We start from the raw sequence: 22773 nt of genomic DNA, 5'->3' as shown, positions 1-22773 counted from the left end.
TAGTCAGGGGTCCCTTTACCTTTAATAGAAGCCACTGAAGTCTAAAGCAATCACCAAAATGGGTTGTCAGACCAGTTATTTCTTGTATTAAGACAACCTCTCGTTAATACATTCATATGCTTAGCAGAGGACCTTCTCGGTGGTGGCGCCCGCCCTGTGGAACGCCCTCCCATCACAGGTCAAGGAGATAAACAACTACCTGACATTCAGAAAACACCTGAAGGCAGCCCTTTTTAGGGAAGTTTTTAATGTGTGATATTTCTGTATCTGATTTTTGTTGGAAGCCGCCCAGAGTGGCTGGGGAAATCCAGCCAGATGGGCAGGGTACAAATAATAAATATTATTATTATTATTATTATTATTATTATTATTATTATTTATTCTGTCACAAGTCACAATGCAACGACTCTCCCCTTTCATATGTAGTTTTGTGTCACCATGCAAAGACTGGATACTTTTCACATAAAAAAACACATAAGCCAGGACCAGAGCTCAGTGGAAGAGCACATGCTTCACATGTACTAGGTCCCAAGTTTAATATGTGATATATTCAATTAAAAGGAGCAAGGGATGGGGAGAAACACTTCCTGCCGGAGGGCAGGAGAGCCATCTACTAGGGGCCGAGCCCTTTGGGGGCCCCTGATATTTTTTGGTAAACCCCTCCCCAAGGTCCAAAAATGGCAGGTGGCAGGAAGCAGCCCTAGGCCAATGGAAGCAGGAGGAGCCAAAGCCGCAACTATGGAAGCTTGTGCTGCCACTGCGCTGCTGTGTTCAGCTCTGCCCCAGCTCCTCCAAAGGAGGCCAAGCCTGGAGCAAAGTGCACCACAGCTTCAATGGCCGCGGCTCCTTCTCCTCTTGCTACGGAGAAGGAGGCAGGAAGCAGTCCCAGACCAGTGGCAGTGGCAGCAGCAGGAGGCGTTGCAGCCACTGAAGCCCATGCCACTGCTGCAATGCCGCGCCCAGCTTCTTCAACATCACGCACTGCCACCGCACCCCCCCCCAATTCTTCAGAAGGTGGCACCTATGCTGGAGGGCCACTGCCAGTCGGAGTAAACACCCTTTCTCCAGCTGTTGTGGGCTGTAACTCCCACCTTCCCAGACTACTGACCATGATGACTGGGGCTGATGGGAGTTGTAGTCTGAAACCTCATAAGGGCACCATGCTGGGGGAAGCAAGAGTAGACTATACTAGCATAGGTTGGAGGGCTGCGTAGTTCCAGCCTTAATGCCATTGTGGCCCTGTTGTATGAGATCAGTTTCAGTTGTTAGCACATGAAGATGTGGACAAGAGGTATGAAGAAATACAACCCATGACATGTTCTTTCGACCCTTGCCTTCCTTGGCTTGTTTGAGTTTTGCTTTGCTGGAGGGAGCTGGCAGGATTGATACAGAGAGTAGTTTTTTGAACAAAAATGGATTGCACAGGATCCCAGAAGATAAGAAAACATTACTCAATCACCCAAAAACAAGACAAGAAGTAGAAGAGGCGATAAATAAGATGAAAATGGGCAAAGCCCCAGGACCGGATGGACTAACAGCTAAATACTACAAAACTTTAAAAGACTGGATGATTCAACCTTTGATGGAAGTATGCAATGATATCTTAAGGGGAAGCAGGGCACCCGAGTCATGGAAAGAAGCTTTTATAACTCTGATACCAAAACCTGAAATGGATAAAGCTCAAATGAAGAATTACCGTCCAATTTCATTATTAAATTTGGATTACAAAATCTTTGCAAATATATTGGCCACAAGATTGAAAAGAGTGTTAAAGGAATATATCCACAAGGATCAAGCAGGTTTTTTACCTGGTAGTCATATGAATGGAAATATTAGAAATTTAGTGGAAATATTGGAAAGGTTAGATAAAAAAAAGTACAAAAGCTATTTTGATGATTATAGATGCTGAAAAGGCCTTTGATAATATTTCTTAGAGTTTTATGAAGAAATTTTTTGCTAAAATGGAAGCTGGACAAAACTTTTTGAATAGTTTGAATGCTATCTATAATGAGCAAAGAGCCAAGATTATAGTCAATAATGTGGTAACAGAGGAGATTAGAATTGAGAAAGGAACCAGACAAGGATGCCCAATTTCCCCGTTGTTATTTATAACAGTCTTGGAGGTTTTGCTGAACATGATAAGAAAGGATGACAATGTGAAAGGGATTAGGGTGGGGGTAAAAGAATATAAATTAAGAGCCTTTGCAGATAACTTGGTTTTGACCTTACAAGACCCAGAGCATAATGCAATTAAAGCACTGGAGAGTATAGAAGAATTTGGGCAAGTTGCGGGATTTAAATTGAACAAAGCCAAAACTAAAGTGTTAATAAAAAATCTGACACCATCGGAAAGAGAAAAGTTACAGAATATAACAGGATTGAACTTTGTTAAGAAAGTGAAGTACTTGGGGGGGGGGAATATGACTGCAAAAAAATTAAACTTGTATAAAGATAATTATGATAAACTTTGGAATGAGATAAAAAGGAATTTAGAAATATGGACAAAACTGAAACTATCTTTGATAGGCCAAATCTCAGTGATAAAGATGAATGTATTGCCAAAGATTTTGTTTTTATTTCAAGCCTTACCAATTAAAGATAAGACAGATTGATTCAAAAGGTGGCAAAAGGATTTATCAAAATTTATCTGCCAGGGGGAAAAACCTAGAATTAAATATATGATTTTAACAGATTCTAAGGATAGAGGGGGATTTTCCCTGCCAGATTTAAAGATTTACTATGAAGCAGCAGTCTTTTGTTGGTTGAAAGAATGGTTTATATTTGAAGATACAGATGTTCTAGACTTGGAAGGACATTATAATGTGTTTGGATGGCATGCATATTTGTGGTATGATAAGATCAAGGCCCATAAAGGATTTAAATCCCATATTATTAGAAATGCTGTTTCAGGTTTGGATAAGATATAAAGACTTGTTAGAAAGGAAAACACCCAGGTGAATATCACCTTTGGAGGCTAAAGCTAATAAAAGAACACATATGGAAGGCAATTGGCCAAGATATATTGACATTTTGGTTCAAGGAGAAAATTACAAATTGAAACCATATGATCATTTGAAAGGGAAAGTATCTGACTGGCTGCAATATTATCAGATTAATGAATTGTATAAACTGGATAAGGAGCATGGCTTTCAGGCAGAGAAATCCAAGTTGGAAGCGGAATTGATACAACCAAAGATTAAAAATTTATCCAGAATGTATAATTTATCGCTTGAGTGGCATAAAAAAGATGAAATAGTAAAATCTGTAATGATTGATTGGGCAAAGGATGTAGGGCACAATATAATGTTAGAGGATTGGGAAAAATTATGGAAAACATGTATAAAATTTTCAGCATGTAATAGCCTGAGAGAAAATGTCATGAAAATGATGTATAGGTGGTATTTAACACCGGAAAAGTTGGCAAAAATGTATCATGGACAATGTAATAAATGCTGGAAGTGTAAGCAAATAAAAGGGACATTTTTCCATATGTGGTGGACGTGCCCAAAAGTAAAAGACTTCTGGGAGAAGATATATAATGAATTGAAAAAGGTGTTGAAAAACACATTTAGTAAAAAACCAGAAGCCTTTTTACTGGGTATTCTAAACCACGAAATCCCAAGAGAAGATAGAATAGTCTTTATGTATGCCACAACAGCAGCAAGAATCTTATTAGCAAAAAACTGGAAGACAGAGGAAATACCAACGATAGAAGAATGGCAGATGAAAATGATGGACTTGCTGAACTGACCGGGAAACTCCAAGACCAGAGGGACGACGCAGTGGAGAAAGATTGAAAGAAATTTAAAGTATATTTAAAGAAGTATGTTAAGATTACTATTTAAAATAAGCAGGAAGATTAGACAGGCATCAGATATAGAAGTTAGATAAGATGTAGTAAACAGATGAAGTAATGTTAAGAATATCAGATAGAGAAGATGTTAAGTGTATTAGCATGAGAATAGAAAATGGTAAAGAAATTACTAAAGATGATTTTTAAGGAACACAGACAGAAGGCATGAGGAAGTCAATTTACAATGTCATTAAAGAAGGATAGATAGACTTAAGTGTTTTTACTAAAGTTTTTTTGTATTTTGTTGTAATGTTTTTATTTTTTTATTGTTTGTTTATGTATTGTTAAAAAACTAATAATTTTTTTTTGGGGGGGGAGATACAGGGAGCAGTTAATGCCTCTTTGCAAAAAGGACTTGTCCCGACCATCTTGGAAAAGGTGATGGTGTGCCTACTCCTCAAGAGGCCCCCCAAGGCCCCAAGGTCCTTGATAACTCCTGCCCAATTGCTAACATCCCCATTTTAGGCATGGTGCACAAGATAGTTGTGGTTGTGCAACTTCAGGTGTGCTTAAATGAAGTAGATTATCTGACCTACTTCAGTCCCGGCCTCCTGAGCAGCTCCCTGTGTTGGGAGCTGAGGCCACAATGATACAGTGGATCAATGGGGGAGCGGGGGTGTTTGCTGTGCCACCCAGTATTGCTCGCTGTGCTGTACCATCCTCCCCAGGGACTGTGCACTGAATTTGAAACTTTCTCCCCGCAGAGGTGCTGACAGCAATATTGTTGTTAGCCTTCGGTTGTCTAGTCAAGACTCAACTCTTCTCCCAGGCTTCCAGTTGAGTTGTTGAGCCTGCCATAGAGTTTCAATTTGGCCTGCTCTGTGTTGTTCATATTGTATGATCTAATCTAAAATTGTATTTAGTTTTAATTTGTGGAAGCCAATTTGAGATCCTTAGTGAAAAACCACCTTAAAATCTCAATAAATAAACAAATTCTGATTTTACGAGTCTGATTTTGTCCTGTTACATACCCAAAAAGAATTGCAAGCTCTGGGGAAAGGCCTGGTCACTAAAAACAAGCCTGGCCAGTGTGGTGTAGTTGTTAAGAGCGGTAGACTCGTAATCTGGTGAACCGGGTTCGCGTCTCCGCTCCTTCACATGCAGCTGCTGGGTGACCTTGGGCTAGTCACACTTCTCTGAAATCTCTCAGCCCCACTCACCTCACAGAATGTTTGTTGTGGGGGAGGAAGGGAAAGGAGAATGTTAGCCGCTTTGAGACTCCTTCGGGTAGTGAAAAGCGGGGTATCAAATCCAAACTCCTCTTCTTCTCCTACAACACAGTTGTTGTGACACTTCCCACCCACCATCTAGGATCATACCTTCTTCTCAGACTTCTTCTCCCTCCGCTTGACATGCTTCACTTTCACAGCGCGTTTCCGCAACACAGGGTCAAGGAAGGGTGCATCGTCAGTGTCACTGAGCCACGGCTAACAGGAGGAAAGAGAGAAAAGTGAAATGAGTCCTCCAATAAATCTAGATGTGCAAAAGTAGAGGGCCTTTTCGGTGGTTGTGCCCACCCTGTGGAACACCCTCTGGTCAGATGTAAAGGAAATAAGCAATTATGTGACTTTTAGAAAACATCTGAAAGCAGCCCTGTTTGATGTCGTATTGTGTTTTAATTTGTTGGAAGTTGTCCAGAGTGACTGGGGGAACCCAGTCAGATGGGTGGCATACAAATAACTAATTTTATTATCATTACTACTACTACTACTACTACAACCTGTGGACTGCAACTCCCACCAGCACTAGCCAACATGGCCAATGGTCAGGAATATTGGGAGTTGTAGTTCAGCAACACCCAGAGGATCACAGATTCCCCATTCTCATGCTAAAAGGATCTGGAGGTTGTCCAGCAGGGTAGTTTGGCTTAAGGAGGGCAGAAGAGTGTTTGGTCCCCTGCCCCCAAGAAAGAACTCTGTGCAATCTGAACCTCACATCCTGGTCAACAGCTAGCTTTGTGTAAGAACCCCTTCACTGAGGGAATTAAGAGGTTCCAAGCCAAACCATATATAGATGAAACTCGAAAAATTAGAATAGCGTAGAAAAGTTCATTTATTTCAGTAATTCAACTTAAAAGGAGGAACTAATATATGAGATAGACTCATGACATGCAAAGCGAGAGATGTTAAGCCTTTATTTGTCATAATTGTGATGATTGTGGCGTACAGCTGATGAAAACCCCAAATTCACAATCTCAGAAAATTAGATTAAATGAAATCAACAAAACAAGGATTGCAAATAGAACAATAGTGGACCTCTGAAAAGTAGAAGCATGCATATGTACTCAGTACTTGGTTTGGGCCCCTTTTGCATCAATTACTGCCACAATGCGGTGTGGCATGGATGCTATCAGGCTGTGGCACTGCTGAGGTCTTACGGAAGACCAGGATGCTTCAACAGCGGCCTTCAGCTGTTCTGCATTGCTCGGTCTCATATCTCTCATCTTTCTCTTGACAATGCCCCAGGTCAGGGGTTCAGGTCAGGCGAGTTTGCTGGCCAATCAAGCACAGTAATCCCATGGGCATTGAACCAGGTTTTGGTCCTTTTGGCAGTGTGGGCGGGTGCCAAGTCCTGCTGGAAAATGAAGTCAGCATCCCCATAAAGCTCATCTGTGGAAGGAAGCATGAAATGCTCCAAAATCTCCTGGTAGACGGCTGCGTTGACCCTGGACTTAATAAAGCACAGTGGACCAACACCAGCAGATGACATGGCTCCCCAAATCAACACAGACTGTGGAAACTTCACACTGGACTTCAAGCATTTGGCATTGTGTGCCTCCCCATTCTTCCTCCAGACTCTGGGTCCTTGGTTTCCAAATGAAATGCAAAAGTTGCTCTCATCAGAAAAGAGGACTTGGGACCACTGAGCAACAGACCAGTTCTTTTTTTCTGTAGCCCAGGTAAGACATCTGAAGCCCATCTCCAGGATCCGTCTGTGTGTGGCGGCTCTGGATGCACTAACTCCAGCCTCAGTCTACTTTCTGCACAGCTGTCAGGTCAGCATCCTTCCCCATGATTGTGATTCCTACTGAGCCAGACTGAGAGACCATTTAAAGGCTCAGGAACACTTTGCAGGTGTTATGGATTGAGTACTGCACCTTTTCATAATATTCTAATTTTCTGAGATTGTGCATTTTCACAATATTCTAATTTTCTGAGATTGTGAACTTGGGGTTTTTATCAGCTGTACGCCATAATTATTACAACTATAACAAATAAAGGCTTGACATATCTCGCTTTGCATGTCATGAGTCTATCTCATATGTTAGTTTCACCTTTTAAGTTGAATTACTGAAATAAATGAACTTTTCCTCGATATTCTAATTGTTCAAGTTTCACCTGTATGCCAGCGCTTGCAATGGTGGCTGCAGCCCTTTCACACCCTTATTTTCTTCGTGGCAGTCGGGAGAGTGGAGCAGATCTGACCCAACAGCCATCAGCTGCTATCCATGCTGCAACTTCATCATGCAAACTCAAATCTGGTTTCCCCCCTTTGTAGGGCAGTTTAATGGCTTTGCATGCTTCACACAGCAAGAGGGTCACCTTTGTATTGGGCTTTTAAGGTAAGTTGGATCAAATAGACCAGGGGTGTCAAACTCAAATTCATCGGGGGCCGCATCAGCAGTTTGGTCACCCTCAAAGGGCCGGTTTTATCTGTAGGACTGTGTCCACTCCGTGCACTACTTCAATCATTTTAACTCAGGGTGAAAGGAGAGCACGGTGGCACTGGTGTAAATCATGGCCCTTCTGATAGGACTAGCATACAGAAACCCATTAATTAGTAAACAAGCACCATGCCTACTGAATAGTCACCATGTGAGAAGACCCAGGCACAAAGCAATCTGTTACATGCAGGAGAGGGAGGGAGAGAGGGAGGAAAGAGGGGAGAGAAAGAAGAGTAGGAAAGAAGGAAGGGAATAAAGAAGGAAAGAAAAAGAAAGAGGGAGAGAAGAAAGAAAGGAGAGGGAGAGAAAGAATAAGAATGAGGGAGAGGAAGAAAGACAGGAAGGAAGGAAGGAGAAAAAGAAAGAAAGAAAGAGGGGAAAGGAAGGATGTGGAAAAGAGGAGAGGAAAATAGAATTTGGTAAGTGGGGAAAGTGGGGAAAGTGGGGAAGAGAAAGAAAGGCTGGAAAAAGATGTGACCGAGGGGGGAAAGGAGGGAAAAGGGGGATGGGGAAAACAGGTAAACCATAAAGAGGAGGAGAGGCGAAGAGGGGAAAGTGAAAAAAGGAGAAATCAGGAGAGAGGTGGGCGGGACAGAGGGCAGGGGAGAGGCAGGCGGGGTCCTGTCCTGCCTGCTCGCACAAGGGGCTTCTGCGTCTCATCGGTGCGCAAGGCTTGAGACAAATAAGATAAACCACAATGAATGGCGATTCATTACTTTACTTCTGAGCAGGCACGGCTAGACCTGCGCTGTCACACCTCAGCCGTACTTACCGGGCAAGGCAAACGCCCAGCAACGACACGGCAAGGGGGCTCCTCGATGCAATTTGGCTTTAGGGTTGAATCTGTATTACACCAAAAACATGGTGGGGGGGGCAGGGGGAGCTGTCTGAATTTCTAAAGGACCACGACTGCTGTCTGTTCTCAGCAGAGGGATCGGATTAAATTACTGCCAGTTTAGCCTGAATGAAACGTTTCTCTCCACCCCCCTCGCCTCCCCAGACCCCTCCCCGCAAGAGAGAAAAAGAGAGCCTCAAGCAGCAGCAGCCAGGCGCGGTACAAGAGGGAGGGGGGAAGTGATCGGGAAAGTGATCAACAGATCCAATGAGGGAAAGGCAGGAACGGGCTTCCACGGAGACTGGAGACAATTGATCTGCGGGAGCTGGCTCAGGCTCCCTCTTCAACATGAGGCATGCACAGCCTCAGCCTCGCAGCCTCGCAACTCACTTGCAAAGCTGTGCTGGAGACTCCAGCAGCGAGTTACCTGTGGAAATAGTGGCGCCGCTGCCTATTTTTAGAAAGAGGGCTTCCCCCTCGCCCGCCACCCCTGGCCCAGCCCGCAGCTGCCTTTACCTCGTCGTTGTCGCCTCGCGTCGAATCCAGCCAGCAGCTCCGCCTCCACGCCAGCAGCAGCAGCAGCAGCAGCAGCCAAACAGGAGGGAAACTGCTGCTGTCTGCTGCTGCGCCTGCGCTGGCAGAAACGAGGGAGGACGCATGACAGAGCAGAGCAGCAGCAGCAGCAGCGCCTGCCTCAGCCTCCCGAAGGCGGGCCGCCGGCCAGCTGGAGAAGTGGGCGGGCGCAGGAGGGCCAGGAGCGTGGCGGCCACCTAGTTGGCCTAAATGGCAGCTCCGGCCCTCCGTGCAGTGAGTGCACGCGCCCTCCCTCCCGTTGCGGGCGGGCGCCGGGAGGGAGGGAGGCGCGCGCGGGCCACATGACGGGGTCTGGCGGGCTGGATTAGGCCCGCGGGCCTTGTGTCTGACATCTGTGAAATAGACAGTTATACTGCCACCTATGGATATCTGCCACAAAGAAGTGTTTCTTTGCCAACCTCTACAACCAGGTATCAGAATGACTGGGATCCAGTCCCAAGTAAACAGAAGAAATAGTAGCCATCTTCAAGTATCTAAATAACTTTCACAGGGAAGATGTAGCAAGTCTGTTTTCTCCTGCACTGGAGGAGGGGACCTGAATCAATGGATTCTAGTTATGATGCAGGAGATTCTGACTCAACACCAGGAATAACTTTCTGATGGTAAGTTCTCTTAGATAGTGGAGCAGACTCCCTCAGAAGGCGGTGGGCTCTCCTTCATTGGAGGTTTGTAAGCAGAGGTTGAAGAGCCATTCATCATGGATGTTTTAGCTGAGATTTTTGCATTACAGGGGGTTGGACTAGATCAGGCATAGGTAAACTCGGCCCTCCAGATGTTTTGGGACTACAATTCCCATCATCCCTGACCACTGGTCCTGTTAGCCAGGGATCATAGGAGTTGGCCAAGTTTGCTTATGCCTGGACTAGATGACTCTCGGGGCCCTTCCAGCTCTACAATTCTATGATTCTATGGCAGATCTTCTGTTCAGCAAGAATTGGGTCTTCAATACCCTATAATATCACATACTTTCCATCTTAATTGCCATTTAGTTCCACCATCCTAATCTTTGCTTCATTTTTTTTTAAGATCCTGGGATTATTTAAGGTAAATTATAGCAATTAAATGCAGACAAAAAAGCAACTGCTGCCTGCCTAGAAAGCAGCTAAACAGCAGCAACAAGATTTCCCCTTCGCTCCTCTCCCCACGCATTCCCAAAATCTACTTGCAAAGGTCTCCCAACCTCCTGGAGATTTCGGGGGGGGGGCAGCAAGGAGAGAATGGGAAAATTCCATACCACATGTGCAAGTTTGTTGCACAAACAGAGCTCCCATGGTGGATACAACCCAAACATCCCAACTGCTGGGGGTGGGGATTGTCAGCAGCAGAACACTAATCAACAGTACAGCTTCTGTGAGAGAAATGGTTAGGAGACTTAGAAGCTGTCAGCTCCTGGGAACACATGTCTTAGAGCGAAGGAATCAGAATCTTGCCCAAAAGCCATGTAAGAGGGCTCACTCAGGGCATTGGGTCTGCAAAGCCTTCCTTTCTCTAATCACAGTTTAAGACTAAAAGAGGTTTCTCCGTTTGCTGGTTGAAATTTACATCTGGTGTGTGAGCTAATTTCTGGCTTTAAGAAGAGTTGATCATTTAAGGGCTTAAGATAAAACAAAAAGCATTCTCTAATTGTTTGAATCAATAAGGTTTTAAAAAAATCAAGGGAGTTCTGAGTGCTAGGATCCCTATTTTCTTTATGTTTAGTTCTCTGCTATCCTGACGAAAATGTTGCTTTGAAATGGAATTTTGCTACTTCATATTTCATCTATGAGAAAGGAATGTGTTTTGATAATGCTGTGAAGATCTTAAGTTGGATAAGGAAGATTGAAGATAAGAAAGATTGAAGATCTTAAGATGGAGACTGAATTGTTACTAGGATCAAGAACATTCAGTATGACAAATATATCACTGGACATTCCATTGACTGTTGACAACCTTCAGCAAATGTTTGAAGAGCAAATAAAAGTGATTAGAGCTAAGACTGATGAAATAGTGAATGAACGTGGTCCATAGAAGGATGAAATGGAAAGTGAAATCCAAGAAGATACAGAGACTTCAGAGTAGAATATGGATAAAGGATTGCCAGGACAGGAGGGTGAAATGGTAGAGTTGGAGGCAACAGATGGTGAAATGGAAAAGTCTTACACACAGGTGCTTGGAGGAATGAAATAGGCAAATGGGAGTGTTGCAGTGTTGGAATGAGCCGACAGAAATAAGAGTTGAAAGAGAAAATACTCTGTGTACAACTTGATGTGAATTCAAAAGAAAAGCTATTAGGCCTCCAGTGCTTTTCCTAGAAAAAGAATGGAAGAAACATAACTGGAAGAAATCGTTTTTTAAAAAAAAATCAAGATGGAAAACCACAGCAAACTGATGACATTCATTAATAATAATTATTGATCCCCTTTTGGACTTTATGTGTAAAAAGAAAAACAAATTAATCTATTTGGCTCAAAAGACTGGAAAATATTGCCTAACAGAAAGCAGATCATTTTAGAGTAGGGGTCCCCAAACTTAGCCGGCCCCGGGCCGGTTTCTCCGGTGCCGATCGTGCGGCGGGCGGGGGAGCATGCACCCATACGCGTGCGCGCACTCATTTTTTCTGGTGCACTTCTGGCGCAGCACGGCACCATAAATAGCTTGTGCGCATGCGCAAAGCGCCATTTCTGGTGCACTTCCAGGTTGGCGCAGCACTGGAAATAGCTTGTGCGTGTGCGCACAGGCCTCTGCAGACCCGAAAGTGCGCCGGAAATGATGCTTGCACATGCGCACAAGGTACTTCTGGCGCCACGCCGACCCGGAAGTGCACCGGAAATGGCACTTGCACCCAGGAGATGGGCAACCGCACCGCGTCACGCCTGTAAGAGCAGGCGGCAGGGGTCGCACAATTGGCTCGCACAGGCCACATCTGGCCCGCAGGCCTTAGTTTGGAGATGTCTGTTTTAGAGTGAATATTTTGAATAATTTCTTTTATATAACTGACAGGCAGGAAATCAGAAGTTTTTTAATTTTTCTTCATTTTTCTTTTTTTCCCTTCTATTTCTTTGCTTTTCCTTTGGTGTTTTCCGTTCTCTTTCTCTCTGTTTTTTTTTTATTATTATTATCTAAAAATATTTATTTATGAAAAATTTTAAATAAAATTTGGTTTTTTAAAAAAGAAATGGAAATGCCACAGGCAGACCTATATGGTGTTAAGTAAGAGCTTCTGGGTAAACAAAGAAGCGAAGGGGCTAGGAATCAAGAGCAAGAGAAGGGTCTGTGTAAGCAGTCAGCTAAATAGTAATCACTCGAGAGGAAAGGGGCTAGAGAGTTTAGAGACCTGATGGAAAGATGGCTTAAAGTGAGGAAACAAGGTGAGCCACAGCAGCAGCAACAAAAAGAAGACCTGAAGATAGATTTCATATCTGTGCTCTAGGAATAGTTGAAAGTGGATAAGCAGGGAACTCTAAAATCACATACTAATATGGAATATTTAGCCATATTTTTTGGCTATATTTCTCCAGCATACTTGATCTGAGTAATTTCAGAACACAGAATAAGAGATGGTGCGGGGCAAGAAAGAGGCAACCCAGAAAACCTCCTGTCCTAGGACACAGCTTTTTGACATCAGTATGCATGAGCCCTGCCAACTTGACCAAGGAATCCCAAGGTAACAGGTCCAGCACAGGTCTCACCAGGTTCTGGTCATCGAAGGCCCCTGAACAAAGCTCCTGATACAAATCGGGATCTATGTGCAGATCGTCATCCGACAGAGGTTCAGGTGTGGCAGCTGATTCTAGCTGTTCCTTTAGCATCTGCAGATCATCCTCCCGCCCCCGTAACATCTATTGAGCATTAGGGTAAGTGGGAGTGGGGGAGGGAGGGGGAAAGCAGTGAGAGAAAAAGGGAGGAAAGAAGAAAGAAAGGAAAGCATTAAAGAAGCCATCTATCTGGCTTCAAAAGCATAATGCATTGAAACAGCACAGACGTGAGCACACCCCTCCCTTCCTGAGCACAGCTTTGGTAAACAGAAAACAGAACTCACTGAAGATCAAAGCAGCAAAGCGTAAGAAGCAGAAATATAGAGGAAAAGAGAGAGAATCCCAACACCCGCTTATTTCCCAAAATCAAGAAGAGAGGAGAAGAAGCTCAGTCATTTCAAAAAAAGCAGGGCTGAAGTGTCCCAACAAAAAAACCTGCAATTGAGAACGCATCCAAACTGGACTGAGACTGCAATCCTACATTCACTTTCCTGGGAGTTAAGCCCAACTGAACTCAGCAGGGCCTCACTTCCAAGTAAACATGTACAGGAATGCACTGCCAGGTACCAAGTTATCTCAACTACACCCCACTAACTATCAGGCTGCATCCGAACACAGAGCAGAACAAGGTGGAAATGATGTGGCATAATGGACCATCTCACTTCAAGACAGGTGAGGGTTATCTTTTAATATATATTTATGGCTATCCTTTTTGAATACACTCAGCAAGGGGGATAAAATCAACATGGAGTAAGCCAGATCATACATTTTCTCCCTGCTATGCTACATTCCTTCTGGAAGGGAGATTTTTGTTTTCTACATGTACCCCATCTGCTATCTGAAGCAGCACAGTCCACTCAACCACTCCCAGATTTTTTCCACCTTATTTTGCTGTGTGCATAGACCAGGTCTCATTCTGTTTCCCCTATCTAGGGGGGAAAAACCAGGAGTCCCAACTGAACACTCAACTATTTTAAGACCCGTTTTTAATGGAAAAGAAAAAAAACTGGAGGGAAAAAGGAAACTTACCGAAGCTGGAAAATATTTATAGGACTCCTAGGAAGAAAAGAACGGGAAACAAAAATCACGTGTGAGCTACACACAAATCAACAGCTTGAATTTGAGGTGGCTGCTCCTCTGGGGTGGAGCAGCCAAGAAAGTGACCCACAGAGAAAAACATGCAATGATCTCTGGGCAGAAAGCGCCCACCGGAATACTCACCCGAGCCCGAACCTGGCACTGCCTCAGCCGGCACTTCTGGCGGATTTTGTTGGGGCCCCCAAATTTCTTCATGTCACGGCAGAAATCACACTGTCCACAATCCTCTGTGCGCCTGCAGGCCTCGCATTCACCGCACATGCGAGCTGAGCGCTTGATCTGCTGCTGATTTTAAAAAGTGAAAAGAAGTGGGGAGAGATGAGTATGTGGAGGCTATCTAGAGGGATTGCTGGAGTTATTTGTTAAAATTTTATATCCTGGTCTTCCTCCAAAGTGTTTAATATGGCATATCAGAGAGCAAGACGAGAGAGCAAGACCCATATGGAGCATGTTAAAATATTCTAGCACAGCTGAGGCAGCCCAAATTGTCACAAAGATCAAATGGGGAAACTGAGGGTTCCCCCTTTCTCAACAAGAGGAAAAGCACTCCTGGCCACAGGAACCTGAATGATCCACAGCAATGTCCTTAACTTTGGCACAAGACGGTAGTTACTACTTACTCAGATCTATCAAACATGCCTCAGATTTATAGAGCCAGATACTGCCAGCCATGAAACCTGCAAATGAGCTTAAGTACTCCCTTTCCTTCCTCACTTCATCCAGAAACCTCAATTATCAGCAACATTATGAGAAAGCATCAAAGAACATAAGATCCCTGCTGCGATCCCTGCTATTCTAGTGCAGCATTTCTATCTCCAGCAGCTAGCCAGATGCCACAGGAAGTTCACAAGCAGAGTAGGAGTGGAATGGCCTTCCACTATTGTTTATTCACAGCATGCGTTCATCAGGAAGTACTGTACCATATTTTTCCATCTATAAGACACCCCCATGTATAAGATGCCCCATATTTTGGGGGCCTCAGATTTAAGAAAATAGGGAGAGATGGCCCCGTGTATAAGACGCCCCCTAATTTTTGACATTATTTTTTAGGGGGGAAACCTAGTCTTATAGACGGAAAAATACGGTATATTGCCTTCTGTCCATGGAGAGTCCATTCAGCTATTGTGGCTGATAGACACGTGTAAAAAACAGATCGTATATTGATAAACATATATTATATTATATTACAGCACAATCCCATACTCAGAAGAAAGCCCCACTTAGTACAAAGGGGCCTATTTCCAGGTGAGTACAGGATTGCAACCTTAACCTGCCTGCTTTTAAAACAAGTGGCTCCCATCAATGCATGTATTTAACCTTCAGTGTTCATCACTGTGAAGACTTAAGAGTCCAAACAAGCTAACAATATATATTATTAGTCTAGGCAGGAGGGGAAATAGGTTGAGGCAACAACTACATGACTTAAATCTGTGATGGGGAACCTGTTGCTTGACTCCTGTTCCCCCCAGTCAGCATGGCCAATGATCAGCTATGATAGGAGTCAGAATTCAACATCTGGAGGGTCAAAGGCTCCCCACCCCTGACCTAAACGGGATATCAGATGTGAAAATGTTTATGCAGAGCCAAAGGATCATTTTAACTGCACCATATTTTGTAGGCTTTCCAACTGAACATCCAGGGTCTGTTACTGGAGAGATGCAATGCCTACTTGCAACCGGGCTCTCTGTGCAAACATTGCTTGCTCCCTTGCCCATAACACTGCTACCTGCACCCCAGTCCTGTACAAAATGTTTCAAGGTCCAAAGAAATATTGACAGGGGAGCAGAAGGAAGGAAGGAAGGAAGGAAGGAAGGGGGGGGCATACATTTCCCCAGCATTTAATATGTGCTGTCTTAAAATGCTATTATAGTCCCATGCCACTGTTCACTGAATTTTTAGATTCTTGTGTTATAATTTTATGGATTGATTGTATTAATGCTTTGAATTTTGTACACCACTCTGTAATATTTTCTCTCAGTAAAGCAGTATATAAATAATTATAATGAACAAAGCAACTCCAGGATGCCTTCTCCAAGCAGGTGAGCTGCAGCAATCTGCAGCAATTCTAAAATTGTATATGCAATTGTATATGTAAATGTTTTATGTGTGTTTTTAAAATAATGCAAATTGCTTTGTGATGCCTCATGGGAAGCAATTCATAAATGAACTATATAAATGAATAATAAAATTATCCAATAGTGCCGGTCAAGACCCCACAAATACTGGGTTCTAGCCTCTATTGGAAGCAAGTCCTTTAGCTTGATAACCAGCTCTGAATAAAAGGATCCAGCCAGAGGAAAGCAGATGGGGGGGGGGCAAAGATGTGTTGGAGATTAAGCATAAAGAGATGGTAACCACTCTCTTGGAACATTTGTCGCAAAATGAATACTGCTTAGCTATTATGTCAAGTGTTCCACTTGGGCAGAGGTGAGCGAAAGTCCCAAAGAAGTCTGAAGCTGCTATTACAACAAATACCCCAAAGACCTCTAAGGAACGGCTTGAACTCCACACACCATTTGCTACAGCCCTGTGGTCTTCTATAATGATTTCACCTTTATACTGTCTAATTAAGAACAGACAAAGGAGGCAAAAAGCTGGGCAGGAGCATTTACCTGTACTACATCACACAGTCAAACCAAGACTGTTGGGAGTAGGCAGTTGCCCCACAGTTCTGAAGGATACTTAGAACCCAAATACTCAACATTCTGGAGTTGGAATGTGTCAGATCTGCTGGCGGTTGCTCACGAGTGACCAAGCATGAGTCCCAACTGTCTTTTTAACAGTTTATTGGTGCAGACTATTTACAGTGCAGAGAACAAGAAAACATGACCGTCTCAGTCACTTGCAGAATTCGGGAGTGCCGGTTTCCGGCTGTGACCCCAACATAGGAATTTAGGCATAATGAAGCGCCTCCTCCAGTCTCCTTTTGACCCCCCCCCCCCCGTGCAACTGGGGCGACGTAAGTGGCGCGCTCCCCTCAGAGCGAAATTCACGAGGCGTGCTGGGGCTCTCAGTAACATCCTCAAGCCCCTGCCTCATCTAGCTGCCTGCAGTTTGCTCCTTCCCGCTGGAGGAGGTACTGCTCTTCCCGCTGTTCCCGCTTGACGAGGTGTCACTACTGAGGTGTCGGGGCTGTCGATACATCAACGACACCTCCCACCCTGCTGAGGGCAGTTCCCTGGCAGAATGCCCTACACAGATGTGACTGAACTCTGCTCCCTTTCACTGCTAAAACACTTACTTTTGAGCTGCGACTCTGCTCTAATGCCAGTTCTTGGGCCTTTGCACGCAGCTCATCCTTCTCAGCACGTTCCCGTTCACCCTCACGATCCTTCTCCTTGGACTTTTTGTGCCTGTACCGGATCTCAAGGGTTGGGTCTCTCTCTGTAGAGCAGAAAGGAAAATTAGCTAAGAGAACCCACATGGTTCAACTCTTGGACCAGAAAGTAGTGTGCATACAAAGGCAGATGTAGTCCTTTCTCTGAAGCTAAGTTGGCCTGGTCCAGCAAGTAGTTTGAAAGAAGTCTTATGTATGATATACTGAACTACACAGAGGAAGATCAGGGTATAAAATTTTAACAAATTAACTCCAGTGGTTACTCTGGTTTCTGGCTACATCATGAGTCAATGGCAATAGCTGCTTGCTGCCCTCCACAGGCAGCGAGGAGATTCAGGCAGGGGAAAGCCAAGATTTATGAGGCAAAACTCCTGGCAATGTTCCCCAGTCCCCACTAGGGAGCTCACTGCATCCCATTGTGCCGCTCAAGCCCATGTCTGCCAACTTGAAAGGCAGAGCAGGTGCGACCTAGGAGTATGTCCCTGCCATAGACGAGCCTCCATCTCCAGCATGATCTGCGGTTGGTTCCTCCATAATTTGGACAATTGGCATTAATCGAGAGGCGCTCCTGCTAATGGCCTGCAATGTCAGCTGCCGAAAGGAGTGACTTGACTCTTTGAAGATATCTGAATGTTTTCTTTGAAGCTTGAGAACCCTTAACAGACAGGAAAGGAAGGGGAGGACATCAGGTGCTTTGTGCTTTCTTGTGGTCTCCTTTTTTCCTATCCTCCCCTGCATAATGAAAAGGATGTGTGTAGCCGCTGCTATGTTGTTTTGTTTGTTACTTCGGAAGGGGGGGGAGCTTTTGATTTATGTTCAACAAGGAATTTAACAAGGTTTTACAATGCCCTCCTCCCCAACCGAGGCTGAATGGACTATATTTAAAATTATTCCTGAACTGCTGTTGGAGGAATCCAGTGGGTGGGAGGAGAATGAACTGCTACCGAACAGGTGTAGTAAAGAGGCTGAATTTGAGAAAAGATCTTGCTTTTAACTGTGTGTGGAGGAAGAACTCCAGAGTGGAATTTTAATGCCAGAGTTTGGATATGCATTCTGTGAGTTATTTATGGTTGCAGCTTGTACGCTAGTCCATAAACAGTAGAAGGAATGGAATGTGACCTTGTACCATCCAGGTAAACACTGCAAAGAACTGAAGAATGGAAGATAATAATTAACACTCCCAGCACGCCAGGTCTAGGACAATGCATATACACATGTGAAATGGACTATTTATAAGATTTAACGGAGGTGCTGTTTGTAAGGTGAAAAAAGCAGCCAGCTGGAAGAATGGTTTAACGGCAAGTGAAGGATATCAACTGTACTCTAAATAAGAAATGATGTGGCTATGTGAGGAAATGGTGATGATCATATGTTCGGAACAGGAGCGGGAAACCTGATTTTAAGAAACTGTATTAAACTAAATTAATTTGGTTTGACTTGTAATAATAAATTAATAAAAAAATGAAAAAAAATCCTTCAGCTGTCAATTTTAAAAAAGGCACATGGCAAGCTACAGTTTATAGCCATGTTGTACTTATTTTACAAAAGCCTTAATAAGAAATGATCACTCTTGTAAAAATGTTTAATGATCACTCTTGTAAAAATGTTTAATGATCACTCTTGTAAAAATGTTTTACAAGAAGAGCCAGGCCGCAAAAAGACAGTCTATTCAAGCTCAGATTGCTTCCAACAAATTAGGCTTCATTTTTACTTACCTCCATTACAGATTCTGTGGCACTTCCCCATCGTATTTGCAAACATCAGTGACAATAATAAATCTATAGTCTCAATACTATCTTGTTTGTAAACTCACCTCGGCATTGCATGCAGTACCATTCCCGTATGGCCTTTGCCATCTTCTCAGTGATGTTAATACAGTGGCCATGGAACCATTCATTGCAGTGATCGCAGCCTCTGGGATGGGGAGGGGGGCAAAGAAAGGGAAAGGTGAGGATTCCCTAACTCAGCTTCTTGGCAGCCAGGTATCAGAACAATACAACTTTCTGCATACCCTCCCAGTAAGCTCCTTTTTCGACACAACTACAGGCCTCAGAAAGAATACCCTCCGCTCTGACCACCCCACACTGTTCCTCAATATCTACCACTTAACAAGACCCAAACCAATCACCAAGTCCAGCATGCAGAGGCGAGGCCCCACGCAGCACACGAGCAATCAATCCCTTTTAAACCTCTAAGCTAAGCCTGTCCCTTTCGCCCATCGCAGCGAAATCCCTCGTGGCTCTTGCTCCCTCCAGCAAGACTCACATCATGAAACAGTTGATATCAGGTTTGCGGCAGATGCAGTAGACGGGGGCATTTTCTCCATTCTCCGATTTGGACTCCTCGCCCAGAACAGCCAGGTCGGGATCAGAAAATTCATCCTGGATGGCGAAGGACAGAATGAAAGGTTAACCGGGGCTGCAGAGACCGAAAGCTCCCTCCTTGTTCTGCCACAGCCGCTTCGTCCGTCCCAAGCAGCCGACGCTTGTTTCCGCCACAGAAGTCGAGGCCCAGGAAGGCCGGCCCTCCGCCCCCTGCCCCCCCCCCCGCTGACTCAGTTGACGCCCCCAGAGCCCCCTTCCCTCTCGGGTCGCCGCCTTCCCCGCCCCGCGCGCTCACCATGGTCTCCCTTGTTCTGGAGTAAGACAAGGGGCCTGCGAAGAGGAAGCCCACTCGCCTTCCCGCTCCCTGCCCCACCCTCCATTTCCGTTTCCGCCTTCGCCCGAGCAAGGGGAGAAACAACATCCGGGTCTCCAGCGCCTCCTCCGCCCTTTACAAAGATGGCCGCCTCTTCCACGCCACCCGAAGACGGAAATCTTCGCCGGTGGTCCGCCTCTTACGAGGGCGCTGCCTTCTTCCTGCGTGCCAGTGACAAAAAATGTCCGTTGTTCGCTTCAAGGAGTGTGCACAGTTCAGCTTTCGAACAGGAAGTGGCCATCTTTGATGGTGGCAGCACTCAGGCTAGATTAATAGAACAATCGCGATCAGGGGAGGGAGGTTACTGGGTCTTATTTTGTGTTTTTTTATCTTGTATTTCTATGTTGTGAACCGCCCTGAGATTTACAGACAAGGGGCCTATACAAATTTAGCAATAATAATAATAATTTGAGTTCGGTTTTTAAAAAAGAAAAAAAGCTGGTAGACACTAGTGTGTGGTTGTTAATGGATGTCACTGCACACTTCCAAGTGCAAAATACCGAGTGGTTGTGATTTTAAAATACTTCTACCATTCTTAAATATTTGTCAGTGCTTAAGATGAGATAATTATGGTTTCCTATTTCATTGATGCTACCCAAAACCAATACTATAAGCTAGATTTTGATCAGATCATATTTATGCAGGTCATTTTCACCTTTCCTTGTCACACTTAGTTCCTTTTTGATCTCTGAAACTAATAGGCAGGAATAATATTCTAGGAATCCTGCTCAGCATATCCATCCTTCAGCCAAAACGACAGCAGGGGCAAAGGTGTTGCAGGGGAGGAGCACTGGGTGAGAGGAAGCTTTAGTTAAGAGTCAAAGGAAATTAATCTCATTAAAAAAATTGAACACAGAATTTCACATACTTTTAACTTCAAAATTTATTTTCCCCCCAGGAGTGGAGTTGTATGGATTTCTTTTAAGAGTTTAAGAATGATTTTACACATGGCAGGTGTTTGGAGTCTTGTTTTGTTTTTTAACCTTAGAGTTGATAGAGGCATTGTTGTATTTGATGTGCATCTTTCTGTCCCAATTATTTCACCACTCAAGCAGGTTTTGCAAGGTTTGCCAATCCTGCTAAAACCTGTTTGAGCAGAGGTCACAGTCAAACAAAAGAAATAACTGCGCCCTTCAGAGGATTACCTGCTTTGCATATCACAGTAAGCCATAAACAATGGCTCACTATAAGCAAGGAGCAGACTGGTGCACACTGCTCAGTTGTGCCCAGCCCTCTTGTCTTTTTGTGTGTCAGGAGAAAATAAGCATCATATGCAAGCCAGTGCTCATAGTTTTTTTCTCTCCCAACAAACTACTAGCAATAAGCCAAGAACAAACCTTGACTTCTGCTTTGTCTAGAGTGAAATAAACTATGAGTTAGGCCAGCACTCTGGTTTATTTCCTCTTGACACAGCGCAAGAAGAAGAGGGTGGGTGATTGAGCAACATGCACTAGCCAACATGTTTCTCATGGGCAGTAAGCTATGATTTGTTTCATGCCATGGCTCACCATTATGTGTGAAATAGGCTGAACACATGCAGATGAGCAGGATTACACTGGCAGATCCTCTACAGACCCTACACATGTAGGTTTAACATTGCAATGAGAAAATCCTGCTTTTTCGAAGATCCCACTCTGATGGCATCTATCTCCCTTGCTCCACAGGTCAAAGACACATCCCAGAAAATCTTGGAAGTAAATCAAATAGTTGGCAGTCCTATGCCGTGACCTGCATTGGGAGCTAGAGAAGAAGGAACAAAAGTGGGCTGTATTCTCACACAGTGAGGTAAACATGCTTAATTTACATAATCCTGCCTAAAAGAGTGAGTAGGAGGGACAACCCATTCTTTTGGAACCCTTCCCTCCACTGTAGAACAGTAGGTTCTTTTAAATGGAGATAGCAGCTGAAGCATCTTTGCAGCAATGAACATTAAGAACTAAACAAAGAATCCATCAAACTACTTTATTAACAAATGCCTTGCAAACGTTGAGGGTGAAGCATGGTACCAGCATTCCTCAGGGGTTATCATTTTTCTTGCTACTAAAAGCAAGATTCCTTCCAATCGCATGAACCTGCCACGGGATGGGAGGATGAAATGAGAGAATTATCTCTAAAATTCTTAATAGCATGTCTTTATTAAACTAAGTCATGCCTAAGAACAACCATACAGTGGAACCTTGTTTTACGTACCGCCCTCCTTATGAATGCTTCGGGTAACGAGCTCCGCTAACCCGGAAGTAGATGCCCCTAGTTGCGAACTTTGCCCCAGGATGCGAGCAGAAGTCGCACGCCGGCGTGCGGCAGCAGCGGGAGGCCCGATTAGTGAAAGCGCGCCTCATGTTAAGAACAGTTTCGGCTTGAGAACGGACCTTTGGAACGAATAAAGTTCGTAACTGGAGGTACCACTGTATTTCTTATAATTTCCAATAAACCCACATCTTTTACTTTCTACATCCCACCAATTTCTTGGCCCATTTGCAATCACTAGAAGCACACACATGATCCACTTTGATATTTCAGAGTCCCCCCAAGCCTTTAATTTGCTTGGCTTTCTCTTTTGCCCCTTTCATAATCTGTTCTCTCACCTGGTTTTATTTCAGAGTGCCAGACTTGCTACCTGCTCCCAATAGATTTTGCCTCTGCTTTACATAGTGCTTCCTATGGGGAAGTGTCCTAACCAGCCTTAAAGTAACAGCCTTAAAGAGTCCATAAAAATTAACCTGTACTCTGTATCCTCTGCTGCAGCACTCAGCATCTTAAGCTAATTCTCACTGTTGCTACTATCCTCCATCTCCATCTCTTCCAGTTCTGTTTTTAATCTGAAAAAAAAAACAGGATACCCGTCCTCAAAATTTGAGATATGTAGGGTACTGTTACAAGGCTACAAAATATCCTATTTGTTTTGGTTCATTCTTCCTCAGGAAGAAATAAAACAGATTAGAGTGCTTCAGTAACTCACCG

The 22773-nt window shown here is 44.2% G+C and overlaps 2 protein-coding genes across 7 annotated transcripts in view; both read right to left on the bottom strand.

Annotated features, from left to right (window-relative positions):
• Positions 1–19875, bottom strand: part of CXXC1 (CXXC finger protein 1) — a 36813-nt gene extending 16938 nt beyond the window's left edge. Inside the window, exons 1-8 of one of the 6 annotated variants that reach the window (XM_033172868.1) lie at positions 19735–19875; positions 19381–19496; positions 18929–19029; positions 17020–17162; positions 13902–14063; positions 13710–13736; positions 12615–12764; positions 5173–5280 (exon numbers count right to left, since the gene is read on the bottom strand). In XM_033172868.1, the coding sequence (XP_033028759.1) occupies positions 5173–5280; positions 12615–12764; positions 13710–13736; positions 13902–14063; positions 17020–17162; positions 18929–19029; positions 19381–19496; positions 19735–19860 (933 nt within the window). In that variant the 5' untranslated portion in view covers positions 19861–19875. The remainder of the gene's footprint in view (positions 1–5172; positions 5281–12614; positions 12765–13709; positions 13737–13901; positions 14064–17019; positions 17163–18928; positions 19030–19380; positions 19497–19734) is intronic. The other 5 variants (XM_033172869.1, XM_033172871.1, XM_033172870.1 and 2 more) reach the window with 5 other exon arrangements.
• Positions 19876–21759: 1884 nt separating this feature from the next.
• Positions 21760–22773, bottom strand: part of LOC117060545 (synaptonemal complex central element protein 1-like) — a 38764-nt gene continuing 37750 nt past the window's right edge. The window contains exons 12-13 of the mRNA XM_033172874.1: positions 22533–22631; positions 21760–21884 (exon numbers count right to left, since the gene is read on the bottom strand). Coding sequence (XP_033028765.1) covers positions 22574–22631 — 58 coding nt within the window. The 3' untranslated portion in view covers positions 21760–21884; positions 22533–22573. The remainder of the gene's footprint in view (positions 21885–22532; positions 22632–22773) is intronic.

Source organism: Lacerta agilis, chromosome 16 (genome assembly GCF_009819535.1).
Source record: "Lacerta agilis isolate rLacAgi1 chromosome 16, rLacAgi1.pri, whole genome shotgun sequence".
Lineage (NCBI taxonomy): Eukaryota > Metazoa > Chordata > Lepidosauria > Squamata > Lacertidae > Lacerta > Lacerta agilis.
Note: the sequence above shows the minus strand (reverse complement) of the source record. Positions and strands in the feature narration are given on the sequence as shown.